Source organism: Muntiacus reevesi, chromosome 2, assembly GCF_963930625.1.
Source record: "Muntiacus reevesi chromosome 2, mMunRee1.1, whole genome shotgun sequence".
Lineage (NCBI taxonomy): Eukaryota > Metazoa > Chordata > Mammalia > Artiodactyla > Cervidae > Muntiacus > Muntiacus reevesi.
In genome coordinates this window covers 251,760,719-251,772,490 of record NC_089250.1, presented here as the reverse complement: position 1 = coordinate 251,772,490, position 11,772 = coordinate 251,760,719, and the positions used below count along the sequence as shown (strand labels likewise).

Genomic DNA, 11,772 nt, shown 5'->3' with positions numbered 1-11,772 from the left:
GGATGGTTTGTGGTATCGGGTCAGTGATAACTCGCCAGTTACCGGGTAAACGATGCTTTGGTTAGAATTCACAGCCGCGAGCCCTTGTCTGCGAACTGTTAACGCATCCTTCGTTTTATCCTCGGATACTCGGACGCCCTGCTGTCGCCATACGCAAAGCGGCTGGAAATTGTCTCTTGAGAATTTTAATCTTGTTTGGAAGCAGACCCGACCAATCGTTCCCTTTTTTTTTTTTTTTTAATCTAGGCTCACCCGTGATGTGATGGACACCTCAGAATTGTCATCCTCCTTTGATTTCCATAGGAAACTGAATTAGAAAGTTGTGCTTAGTCGTGTCTGACTCTTTGAGACCCCATGGGCTATAGCCCACCAGGCTCCTCTGTCCATGGGATTCTCCAGGCAAGAATACTGGAGTGGGTTGCCATGCCCTCCTCCAGGGGAATCTTCCCAACCCAAGGATCGAACCTAGGTCTCCCGCATTGCAGGCAGATTGTTTACCGTCTGAGCCACCAGGGAAGACCAAGTAATAGTTAACTTTGAAGAAAAAAAAAAAAGAGGAGAAGGAAAAATTACTGTAAACATTTACGTGTACACAGAATAATCTCGAAGAACCGGACAGCAACTGCCACTTCTGATTACCTCAGGAGAGAAATGGGTGGCTGAAGGATGGGCATGAATGTTTTGGGTTTTTTGTGTTTTTTTTGCATCGTTTGAAATTTGTCCAATACGTGTGTGTGTTTTAGTCTTTGAATGTTCATTTGACTCCCTTATCAAAATGTAGATATCAAGGAAATTTGGAAACAAGACGTCTGTCTAGATGCTGTAATGCTGGATAGAATTATACATTATGTGTGAAGATAAAACATTTTGTGTAAACCACTAAGTTTTCCTGTTTATTTCTGGACAAACATCCTTGGGTATTGGGGCGGGAAGTACAGGAAAAGAGCCAGGAATTTTCGAAAAGTCGGCAGGGTTGGCATACAGGAAACAAATTTTTATCATCTCAATCACTTGTATATTCCTTTCGGATTTGCTGAAGAAAATTGAAGGGTAAATTTTAGTTGATTTCACTAAAGTCCAACTAGATTGGAAGGGGACATTTGATGTTTATTTTTGTAAAGGAAGTTAATTGAGTGTGGCTGGCAGTGTTGGGACTCGAAGTTCCTATTCTAGACAAGGAAAACATCCCTTAGTAAGGAATCTCCAGGATGATTATGATACATTCCTTCCCCTAACCTTGTAAGATAACTTCAGGTTCCCTCCTCCAAGGGAATGGTGAGGAAAAAAAACTAGGCAACTGTGCCTAAGAGGATTTGCAGACAAAAAGCTCATATTCAAAAAAGATCCTGGACACACCTCATTCTCTTGGTTAGCTGAACCAGTTCAGCTTGTTACCCAGTAAGTGGTTAGTGGATCTAGGCAACAAAGAAATAAATGAAACCTAGTGGGTAATACATCAACCAGGTTGAGCAATAAGCAGCACCTGGGAATAGAAATTCCCCAGAGGAGAAAAATGGCATCACAGAAGAGAATACTTAGTAAAATTTATTAAAATAAAAAAAGAAAAACAATAATTTATGCCCTTGGCAAAATAAAAGATCTTGTCAATATAAATGTTTCTTAGAAAACATATGAAAAGGTAATATATATCAATCAGTATCAATGTTACAGCAAAAGTAATAATGATTGTATAACACTGACAAGTGAGGATAATTCTGGCCCTTACACAGCAGCATTTCTGGAAGGTCCTCTGATTCCTCCTTTTTTTTTTTAGTACATATATGCCTTCATTTTAAGAAAGCCTGATATACATATATCTATATTTAGAAACTCTATCAATTAAATTTATTTGTGTCACAAAATAATTCTCTACCAAAAAATCAAGTTTCTGTAATGTATCCTTCAAATTGGCAAATTTTCTTAATGTGTTTAAAATTAACCAAATACATGTGTCCTCAACTTCTTTCCTTCTAGCACTACTACATACAGTGAGGTATACCTGAAGTGAGCCAGAAAAGTTGGGCTTCAAACCTGACTAGAGAGAGTGTGTTCTTACTTAAGAGTAAGAGGAAATAGTTGGGGGCACGAGTTCCCTCAATCTTTTGTTTCTCGAATCCTAAGCTCTTGATTTTCTTGTCCCTGCTGTTTCCTGGGCAACTTTGTTCACCTGGTACTCTCAAGAGAAAAGGAGGAAGTCAAATGGGAGAGGGGCAGGTTAATGAATTAGTCACTCCAGCAGAGCACAGTAAGATGAAATCTGGGGTTTAGAGTGTATGTGTGCGGCTATAGCTGGGGGAGAGCCAGAGCAATTCTCTGCCCTTGACATGGTGTTTGTGAGGCTCCTTTCCAAGCAGGAGCACCTGATTCCTGGACGGGCAGCAGGGCTTAGTCCAGTTTCCCCAGCCAGACGGAACACGTACTCAGGAGAATGGGCTCCATCCTATTTGTCACATTCCTCCTGGCTCCCTTCGGCACAATGGTAGTGCTGTTCACAGAACTCCTGGATCCGACTACAGGCCTCCAGCATCATCACTTCAGGGACTGTGATTACCACTCGGAAGAAATTTGGATACTCAAAGCACTGCAAAAATAAAAGCCTATTATTCTCAGAGCAGTTGAATCAGTGACTAGACCACCCTAGTAAGGCCAGGGCCCTAATCAGCAAGAGGCAGCAACACCATTTACCCAGGGCTAACAGTTCCCAACATTGAGAAGCTGAACCAGTGACTGAGTTAATTTATCTTAAAAGGAATTTGTGGGACAAGCTTGATTTCCTGTCATTTAGAATGTCCAACTACAATTTTTCTTCCTGAATCATATGGGATAATGATGAGGAAGAAACAAATTTTAAATAGAGGTCATGACACCCACCAGTAAGAATCTTTTCAAAAAAGAGTACAGTAGTCCCCAGTATCCATACAGGGGTTGGTTCCACCTGCCACCAGATGCCTGCCACCACATACACCTCTGAGAATACTAAAATCCGAGGATGTTCAAGTTCTGTATATAAAATGGCATAGTACTTGCATAACCTACATACATCCTCCTGTGTACTTTAAATAATCTCTGGGTTACGTATAATACCTAATACAATGTAAATGCTATGTACATAGTTGTCAGGCCGCAGCAGATTCAAGTTTTGCTTTGGGGCACTTTCTGGAATTTTTTTTCTTCTAATATTTTTCCATCCCCAGTTGGTTGAATACTTGGATGTAGAACCTGCACATATAAAGGCCAACTGTACACTTTGTTGGGGGAGGAAAAGGCTAAAGACCAGCTCAGGGAGAGCTCCCAAGGCACTATACACCATGGAGAGCTTCTAGAGAAACCTGAGAGGGATGTAAGCACTCACCGTTGCTGGGAGGCAGTGGACGGATTGCTCAGCAACTAATCGCTCTGTGAACTCCACATCATTCTCAAATTCTGGGAAATGTTCCATCTCAATTCCAACCTATACCAATAACAGGGAAAGGCAAACTGATCATAAGAAGGGAAAACAGGCCATCTCCCTATGCCAGAAATCAGGGCAGGGACTGCTCTAAAAAATATCTTGGAATTCCACTACTGATAACGAAGGGTTCTTGCTCTTATGGCTTGTGGAATTTCTCATAGGGAAGAGAGGATATATTCATATTAATGTTTTATTTTATTAAAGGGTTCTTTCTTGGATGCTGATGAATGAAAGTTGAAAATAGGATGCTAGTGTTCCTTTAAGAAGGCACTATTGGTACTATGGGCCAGGCTAGTCTTGATTGCATGGAACTAACCTGCCCATTGAAAAATATTCAGCATTGCTGGCCTACAGGATGCCAATAGCACTTTTCAGTCCTTCTGAAAACAACATTCCTATATATCCCCAAACACTTCGAGGGAACCAGATCTCTCCTGGTTGAGAACTACAGTAGTGTGGAAAGTCTCTCATTATGTCCTATCATCTCTGTATCTACATATAAAATAATTCTCTATATTGAAAAGTTGTCATTTTAAGAGGTTTTTTTTTTCCTTTCTTTTTTTAGCACTGAGTTTAAACCATGTCAGTGGGACAATTCAGAACAAGGCAGTTCCTAAACTGGCTCAGGGGCCCATTTGATTGTCCTTGGAGCCCTGCAGACTGGCTTCCCTCACCTGCCACCAGGTGCCTGCCACCACATACTCACCATGAGGTACATGGCCCCAGAAGGGCGAATGGGCCGGAGTCCGGGGATGGCAGCCAATGCCCCATAGCAGAGATCCGCATTGGACTATGAAAAGAGGCAGAGACATCAAGGATGAAAACTTAAGCTAAAGAAAAACTGGGTCATTAAAAAGACAGCCCACATCAAAGGCAGGGAACTTAGGTTTGCTCTGGTGGCATAAGGAGTTAACAATAAAAAAAAACTCTGCCGACTCACAGCTTTAGGCCAGGAGCAGAGTGGATTGCCAGAAGTTAGAGAAATGTATGGATGAATGTTGACAATGATGCCACCTTCTGGCTTGGAAGCCAGAAGGAAGCCATAATGGCTCAAAATTCCACTGGAGGCATTCCCTGACTCCCAGAGTGGAAGGCCACAGGCTGCCCTTACCTTGAGGAAGCTTAGAGTGTTGTGGTAGAACTCTTGAGGGGTGCGACACAGGATGCTTTTCAGAGCTCCCTGGACAAGGGTGCAGGGGCCCAGGATCCGTTGACTTAGCTTTGTCAACCCATCTCGGATCTAAAAGCCCCCCAGCAAACACATTATTTAGCCTTTCTTAAGCATCCCTGCTGTGGAGATTCTTGCTCTGACCATTCTTTCTATAAAGTGTTTATTTTTATTTATTTTTAATTTTTTTGTTGTTGTTATCTTCTATCTAGCCAGAGTTAGGGTTAGTTTTTGATATCTGGAGATGTGGTGGTGCCTTGTGTCATTCTTAAATCAGACCACCTGGGTTTGTAGCCCAGCTCTGCCACACACTGACTGGGTGTGTGACTGAGAAAATTGTACAATCTATCTGAGTTCATTTTTATCAGCTGTAACATGGAGATAATACTAATACTGGCCTCACAGGGTTGTTGGGAGAATTACATTGAAATAAAGTACATAAAGCACCGGCACCTTGTAAGACCACAAATAGTATAAGGGATCATTACTGCTTGTTGCTTCTTTTTTTGTGGTAATAAAATTGGAGGTAGATGGAACTTCCTCACAACACAGAAAAACTGAGTTCTGGAGAGAAATAACTAGTACTATCTTTATCCAGTGTCTTTCCAGGCACACAGAACTACAGGGCCAAGAAAGGAAAATCTCACATCTATACCACCACAGTGAGATAAAGTAAGCAAGTAATAAGTAAACAAATAAATGTTTAGAATATATATATATATTCTCACCTCATTGCCAAAAATATCTCTTCGGTCATGGATAAGGATCCAGCCCATCCTCCAGCCAGGAACCAGCCAGCGCTTGGCCAGCCCTCCACAGGACAGGATGGGGACATTGCTGCTGAGGGTGGCCAGAGGCTCAAATTTGGAATCTGAAAACACCTGAGGAGAAGAGGTGCTTCTTACAGCTGTTTTCTGGTTTCCCTCCAAATCCCATGCCTCCCCAAATTTTCCTTATATCATTAAGCACAGGGCCTCCGATTTACAGGCTCTTTCTACCCTGAAGCATGACTGGGATCTCAAGAAGCTTCAAAGGGAACTATCCGAAAAATTTAACCTAGTGTCTTGTCTGGGTTAAAAGAAGCCTAAAATGAGGAAACTGGTCCCAGCCCAGTAATATGTACAACCCCTGACTCTAGGGAATGAATGAAATAATTAGATTCTGCCCAAGACTCACCATGTCTCCATAGATCTCATCAGCTAAGATAGGGACACACTGCCTTGCAGCCACTGAAAATAAGAGAAACATGCTGATGTCATTTTTAATGTGAATTGCCTTAGCACTTAAATGTTTACCTGGGCTTATACTTTACACTTCATGTTTGTGGGTTTTGTCTTCCTCTTTAAGAACTACAAATTCTTCTCATGGTACAGAGCCTTCCAGGGTACCGAACCTGAACTTGCTGTTTAATTAACTAGATATTTCAAATCCTTTCTTCCACATAAGGGGAGTGATAAAGAGGCAAGTCTTTTTCTCCTTCTTTCTACCTTTGCAGTGGCACACCACTCACTTGGGACCCACTGGAGCCCTCCAACCTCTATCCTAGTCTCGGAACTTAGTAAAGGACTTCTTTCTCACTCCAGGAAACAGCTAAAGGATTCCATCCCCATCTTCTTTCCTGTCAAGTGAAATCTGTTGGACTTACCTGCCAAAATTTTCTGGAGATGACGTCTACTGAACACTGACCCACAAGGGTTTGATGGATTGTTGACAATAAGACAAACTGTCTTTTCATCAATCAGAGATTCTAGCTGTTTTAGGTCAATTTCCCAATTCTTCTCTGGCTGGGGAGGGAAAAAAAAGTGAGACCAAGATGATTCTGAAAAATTTAGGAAGACTACTTACTTCACTCAAAGGTATAATATAAGTCACAAAATGTGTCTGTGGCCTCAGACTTTCCAAATCTTTCTCTGCTAAGATAATGGTCATGTATTTTTATGAAGTAGAAATTGAGCATTTGTATCTAAAATTGTATAATTTGTATCTAAAACTAAAAAGTCATTTACCAATAAATTGTAGAGCTTGACCTCAATTCCCATAGATTCAGCCAGAGTCCTGTAGAGAGAGAAGCCGGGTCTTGGAACTAAGATGTTTTGCCCTGGGTTGGCCAACACAGCCAAACATAGTTCAATAGCCTGACTGCAGCCACTTGTCAGAATGACATCCTATGAAGAAAAGTTTCGTTTCGTTAGGGGTTCCAACAGCAACAGGAGAAAAGGGATTATCAGATGAGTGAGTGGGAAGCAAAAATTAGCTTACTTTTAAAAATCCTATGTAAAGTACTGGGGACTGTACTAGGCCAAAATTGAAAGAAATGGATATGTTTATATATGTCTATATCTAGAGGTTGTTGAAAATGCTGGCCACTTAAAAGAAATAAATCACTTTAAAAAGGACAGGTTGGCTGTGACTCAGCAGACCTCCATGAGAGGTCATTATGACCTTGGACTTTTTCACCTGGTTATTTATTTACTTTTGACCAGAGATTTGAAGCATGGCTCTCTTCTGAAATACAAAGGGCTCCCCTTAAGGTTAAGAAATGTTGACCTCCACCCTATAAACAACAGAGTGGAGGGCATTTAAACCTGACCCTGCCGTCAGTCCAATATGCCATGGAAACTCTATCCTCCCATCTAAGTGACCTTAGGTAAGTGAAGGGAACTACAGATTAATAAAAGACCCTATTGGTAAAATTAAATTTTTCGATTATTTGGTATATATGAATTACTGTTTTTCAATGATCTTTTGCAGAGAATCAAGTATAGGGTGACCTCTGAGTCCTTTGAGCCTCCTTGAGACAGACATCACATAAGTTGTATGCAATGTTATTATCATACTATAATTACATTAAACATACTCACTGACTAGTGGCCTCTCCATATAAAAAGTCCTGGAATTGCCAAAGGGAAATTATCCTTAGTTTTTGTTTCCCTTGAAACCCTTATTCCTCACGGAACAGAAACAAAGGGTAGAGTTTGCCTGGTATTGCTTCAGAGCGGGCTCCTTGTCTAGGGCTCACCTTAGCTTCCAGGGGTGCCTCGGGACAGTGGTAATAAGAAGCAACTTCCTCCCGACTGGATAAGTAGCCTGAGAGAAAAGAGCAGAAGGAGAAAGCTGGAAGTTTTCATCCCAGAGCTGACAGTGATGCCCTTAAGTCACAGGTCTTCAAGGCTACCTTCTGTCCCAGACCAGAGCACGTAGCATTCGGTACAGCTCTCAGTCACAATAGTTAAAGGAGATTAACTTTACACCTTATAATTTTATAATAAGCACACAAATGTATAAATAATAACAAAAAGAGTTCACCAAACTATAAAATACTCTGCAGCATCTTGGTTACTGTGATTATGTTTTATTTTCTTCTAGATTATTTAATCTAAAATACAGGATTTAGATTATTCTTAAATCCCTTTCAGGGGTTATATTTGAAAACTTGTAATTAATGAGTTTGTTACACTGGGTTCATTTTAACTTTTTCACATTGTATTGTATACCTATTAGTATTTTACTTTTATATTTAAATTAAAATATTTTCCTTTTAAATTATATTCTCATGCAGTGTTTCCAAATGTTGGCTTGCAAGCTTGAAGTATAGACAGTTTCATACCAATAATGATAATATTTTACAGAATTGCTGTCCAAAAAGATTATCTTCAGTTACCAAAGCTAGAGACAATATTTCCTAATGTTTGTTAACCTAATAGGTACAGATAGTTCTCTTGAAATTAATCAGCCTTTCCTTAATTGTTAATAAAAAACACAGATAAATATTATCTGTGTTTCCTTTGGCATGAAGTGTTCATATCCTTTGAGTACTTGTCAAATGCAGACTTGGTTTTATGTTTCAGGTTAAATCAGTTTCTTAATACTTTGAATATAAAAGTCATAATAAACATTTTTAAAAATTGTATTGAAGAATAGTTGATTTACAACGTGGTGTTAATTTCTGCTCTACAGCAAGGTGATTCAGTTATATATATTCTTTTTCATATTCCCTTTCATTATGTATAAACTCTTTTTATAACTAAATTTTAGTCTTATTTTGTTTTGATTTTTATTTATGAAGCTGTTTAAATGTAAATAATCAACCTAAAAATCATGTCCCTCATATCTCTTTAAAGTGTTTTTAAAATCTATTTTAGCATGAAGTTGATTTTTATTCTGCACATACACACAGTGGGGAAGTGTGTGACATCGAAACAAAGGAGTCACTTATTTTACCAAAATGCTTAGGAATGTTCAATACATGGAGAGAGTTACACCTAAATAAAATTATTCCTGTCTTAAACAACCTTCTGTCCTCTAATAGAACAACTCATTCTTTGCTGTTGTTTTTGTTTGTTTCTGTCTTGAAACAAGCACAGTTACATTGAGAGTGTGACCAGGACCATAATTAAAATAAATCTTGAATGTGCAGAGGAGGAGAAATAACGTCAAGAAGTATTTACATAGGGCAGTAAGTAAATTCATTTAGGAGCTTGACAGCTCTGTCAAGAAGCCCCTGCAGCCAAACTCAAGGCCTCCATGGAGAATGAGCAATGATAGGACAGGAGCGTTATTTGAGCAGAGTGCATGATGGGAACCTAGAGCACGGAGGTGCCATAGTACCAGAGGAAGCCAGGAAAGAAGTTGGACCTTGGTGGCCTGAGGTTAAACATTCTGAGACTACTTTCCCCAAATTCAACAACCATATTATCTTAGCCTCTCCTTAGGAATTATGCATCAGGAAAGCAAAGAGAACTGCTAGAAATTTATTACTGTCAGAAGAGCACAGAAGATTTGGAAAACTGCCAGATTAGAGTCTCAGAGGGAACTTACCAATGGAGGGGACATAGCCATTAAACTTCCCTGAGTCAAGGGCATCTTTTATTGCTTGGGTAACTTCAGGATCTGTCGGCAGGTTTCCAAATACAGTAGGGTCCCCTTTTCAAGAACCACCAAGAGGTTATTCTTCCACGCCCAGTACCCAAACCCACCCTCCACTTCCATCCTCTCTGCCCAACCCATGAGGATGGGGGTGAAAGGAACAATGCCTGGCTTTTGGTTAAGTGTATTCAACTCACCAATCGATAAAGCAATCATGGTCTTGTTTGGATTTGGCTTCACCTTCATGTTGTCCACAATGGCCCGGATGGGATTGAAAGTTTTGTTGGACATGTCCGAAGGCCTCACGGACCATCTGGCCTTCCTGCTTTTCACTTTTCCCAGCACGGAGCTTCTCCCAGTGATGTTGACATGCACATCCAGAACTGAGGGGAGGCTGCCATGGTCCTGCATCTGAATCACGTATGGGTCCATGACTAGCAAAGACTATGGGGAAAAGAAGGGGTCACTGTGACTCTAAGAACAGATACAGTCCAGTGGGGCAGCTACAGTTGGACCTAAACACTGGGGTGACTTGGCCAGACATCTATTTTCAAACTCCTTTCACATGTAAAGCAGCTTTGAATGAATGAGGGCAATTTTAAGACTTTTCACTCAGATGGAAAATAAGCAAAATAACCATTCTACAATATTAGCAGAGTGTTCCATTGAATGCTTATCTACTGTGAGATTCACTATGTGCTACATCATCACCATGAAAATTTAACCATGCTCTCAGCAAAACCAAGGAAGAATGACATGAAAACTAATGTTAAATAAGGAAAACGTAGGTATCCCTTCCATTCCATGCAAGGAAGAGTCTCCTTACACTTCAACAGACTGTGTCTTGTCCTGTACAAAGAATAACCAGGAAGAACTATTTCATATTGTTAGAAATTTAGTGTTAACATTATCATTAGTAAAAATAAAGCCCTATTCTATAAGCAGCTTACTGCCCTGTGGAAAAAGAAATCAATACACCACAAAGAAAGAAACATGCATCCCAAATCACAAGGTTAGCTGAGGCTTGAAATTTTACCTTCCCAGTAAAGGAGAAGCAGCCTCCAAGCAGCCAAACCAGGAAGTTGCCTAAGTTCTTTGACAAGTGGCAGTGACGGTGAATTCAGATGCCACCTGATCCCTGAAATAGTCCCACAAATGGGCGTTGAGCCTGAGACTCTCATGCTATTGGTTAAGGTAAGAATGCAGCAACCAGACCTCTTCTTTTCTCCCCTCCTCACTTTTTGGTGCTTTTTCTCTCTAATCCTGCCTCCCACCTCCACCACCAAATCAGGAATTTGAACACTTCAGCCTTCTGGAATTGTCTGTGTTAACTCTTTCCAGGTAATCTGTGAGATGTTTGAAAGGATTGTCAGAGAGGTAGTTAGGATTACAGTTGGTAATTTTTATTAAATCTTTTTTTTGTGACAAAATGACCTATTAAAATGCTAATAGTACAGAATGTATAGAGTAAAAAGTGAGTGTCTTGCAAGGACCAGGCAGTGGTAATGATCTGGCCATTTCTATCCATTCATCAAGATAGATAGATGATAGTAGATCAATAGATCTACAGATGATAAATAGATAGGTGATAGAAGATAGATTAGATGATGGATACATAGATACAGAATTGTATATATTTTCAAAACACAGCTGAGATCATGCTCTACAACTTGTTCAGCAGCATGCTTATTTATTTCCTACACCTGGGGCTCCTTTCTTTGTTAGTCCGCAAAGTTCTACTCCAGTTAGAACAAACTGTGCAGCTAGAGTAAATGAAGGCCCACTCCATAAACATTTTAAAAGTACAGATATTTAAGGCAACCAAAACCTGTGCAATTTTATCCTTATGCTGTGAATTCTTAATTTTCCTGTTATGGAGTTATTGGAAAAATAAGATGTCAGGTGAGATCTAAACAAAAACCTTTGCTAAGCCAGCCCAGCAGACAACTCAGAATTCCTGTGAGCCTATGAAAAGTATCATCCACCCAAGGGTTAAGAGAAACCTCAATCACCTCATGACTCAAATCCTATCTGTTTACTTATTGAGAGACAGAGAGTTGTTTCATAAGCTCTGTCTGCTTCAGCTGTTTATTGATGATTTGAGTCTCCACTGGGGTTGAATAACCTTTTATTTCTCTGGTCCTTCCATCTTCTTCTTTTCCCTCCATTTATTTATGTCTTTATTTTTTAAATTGGAGGCTAATTGCTTTACAATGTTTTGTTGCCTTCTGCCACACAATGAGAATCAGCCATATGTATACATATGTCCCTTCCAACTCTTGGTACT

General features: G+C 40.1%; 1 protein-coding gene across 2 annotated transcripts; it reads right to left on the bottom strand.

The window, feature by feature from the left end:
- Positions 1 to 929: 929 nt before the first annotated feature.
- Positions 930 to 10,579, bottom strand: TAT (tyrosine aminotransferase). Of its 2 annotated transcripts, XM_065920545.1 has the most exons (12): positions 10,522 to 10,579; positions 9,683 to 9,929; positions 9,438 to 9,542; positions 7,639 to 7,706; positions 6,626 to 6,784; positions 6,265 to 6,403; positions 5,796 to 5,848; positions 5,348 to 5,500; positions 4,563 to 4,691; positions 4,158 to 4,241; positions 3,353 to 3,451; positions 930 to 2,581 (listed from the first exon to the last, which is right to left on the bottom strand). In XM_065920545.1, exons 2-12 carry the CDS (start codon positions 9,915 to 9,917, stop codon positions 2,441 to 2,443), a joined length of 1,365 nt encoding a protein of 454 aa, XP_065776617.1. In that variant the 5' UTR covers positions 9,918 to 9,929; positions 10,522 to 10,579; the 3' UTR covers positions 930 to 2,440. The 2 variants fall into 2 exon arrangements, with proteins under 2 accessions (XP_065776617.1, XP_065776618.1); XM_065920546.1 differs by lacking the exon at positions 4,563 to 4,691.
- Positions 10,580 to 11,772: the final 1,193 nt, after the last annotated feature.

Coding starts and splice junctions, on each gene's coding strand:
- TAT (XM_065920545.1), bottom strand. CDS start 9,917: ATGGACCCATACGTGATTCAGATGCAGGACCATGGCAGCCTCCCCTCA. Junction 4,242..4,562: donor ACACTCTAAGCTTCCTCAAG/GTAAGGGCAGCC, acceptor CTCTTTTCATAG/TCCAATGCGGATCTCTGCTA. Junction 2,582..3,352: donor TCCACTGCCTCCCAGCAACG/GTGAGTGCTTAC, acceptor TTATTTTTGCAG/TGCTTTGAGTATCCAAATTT.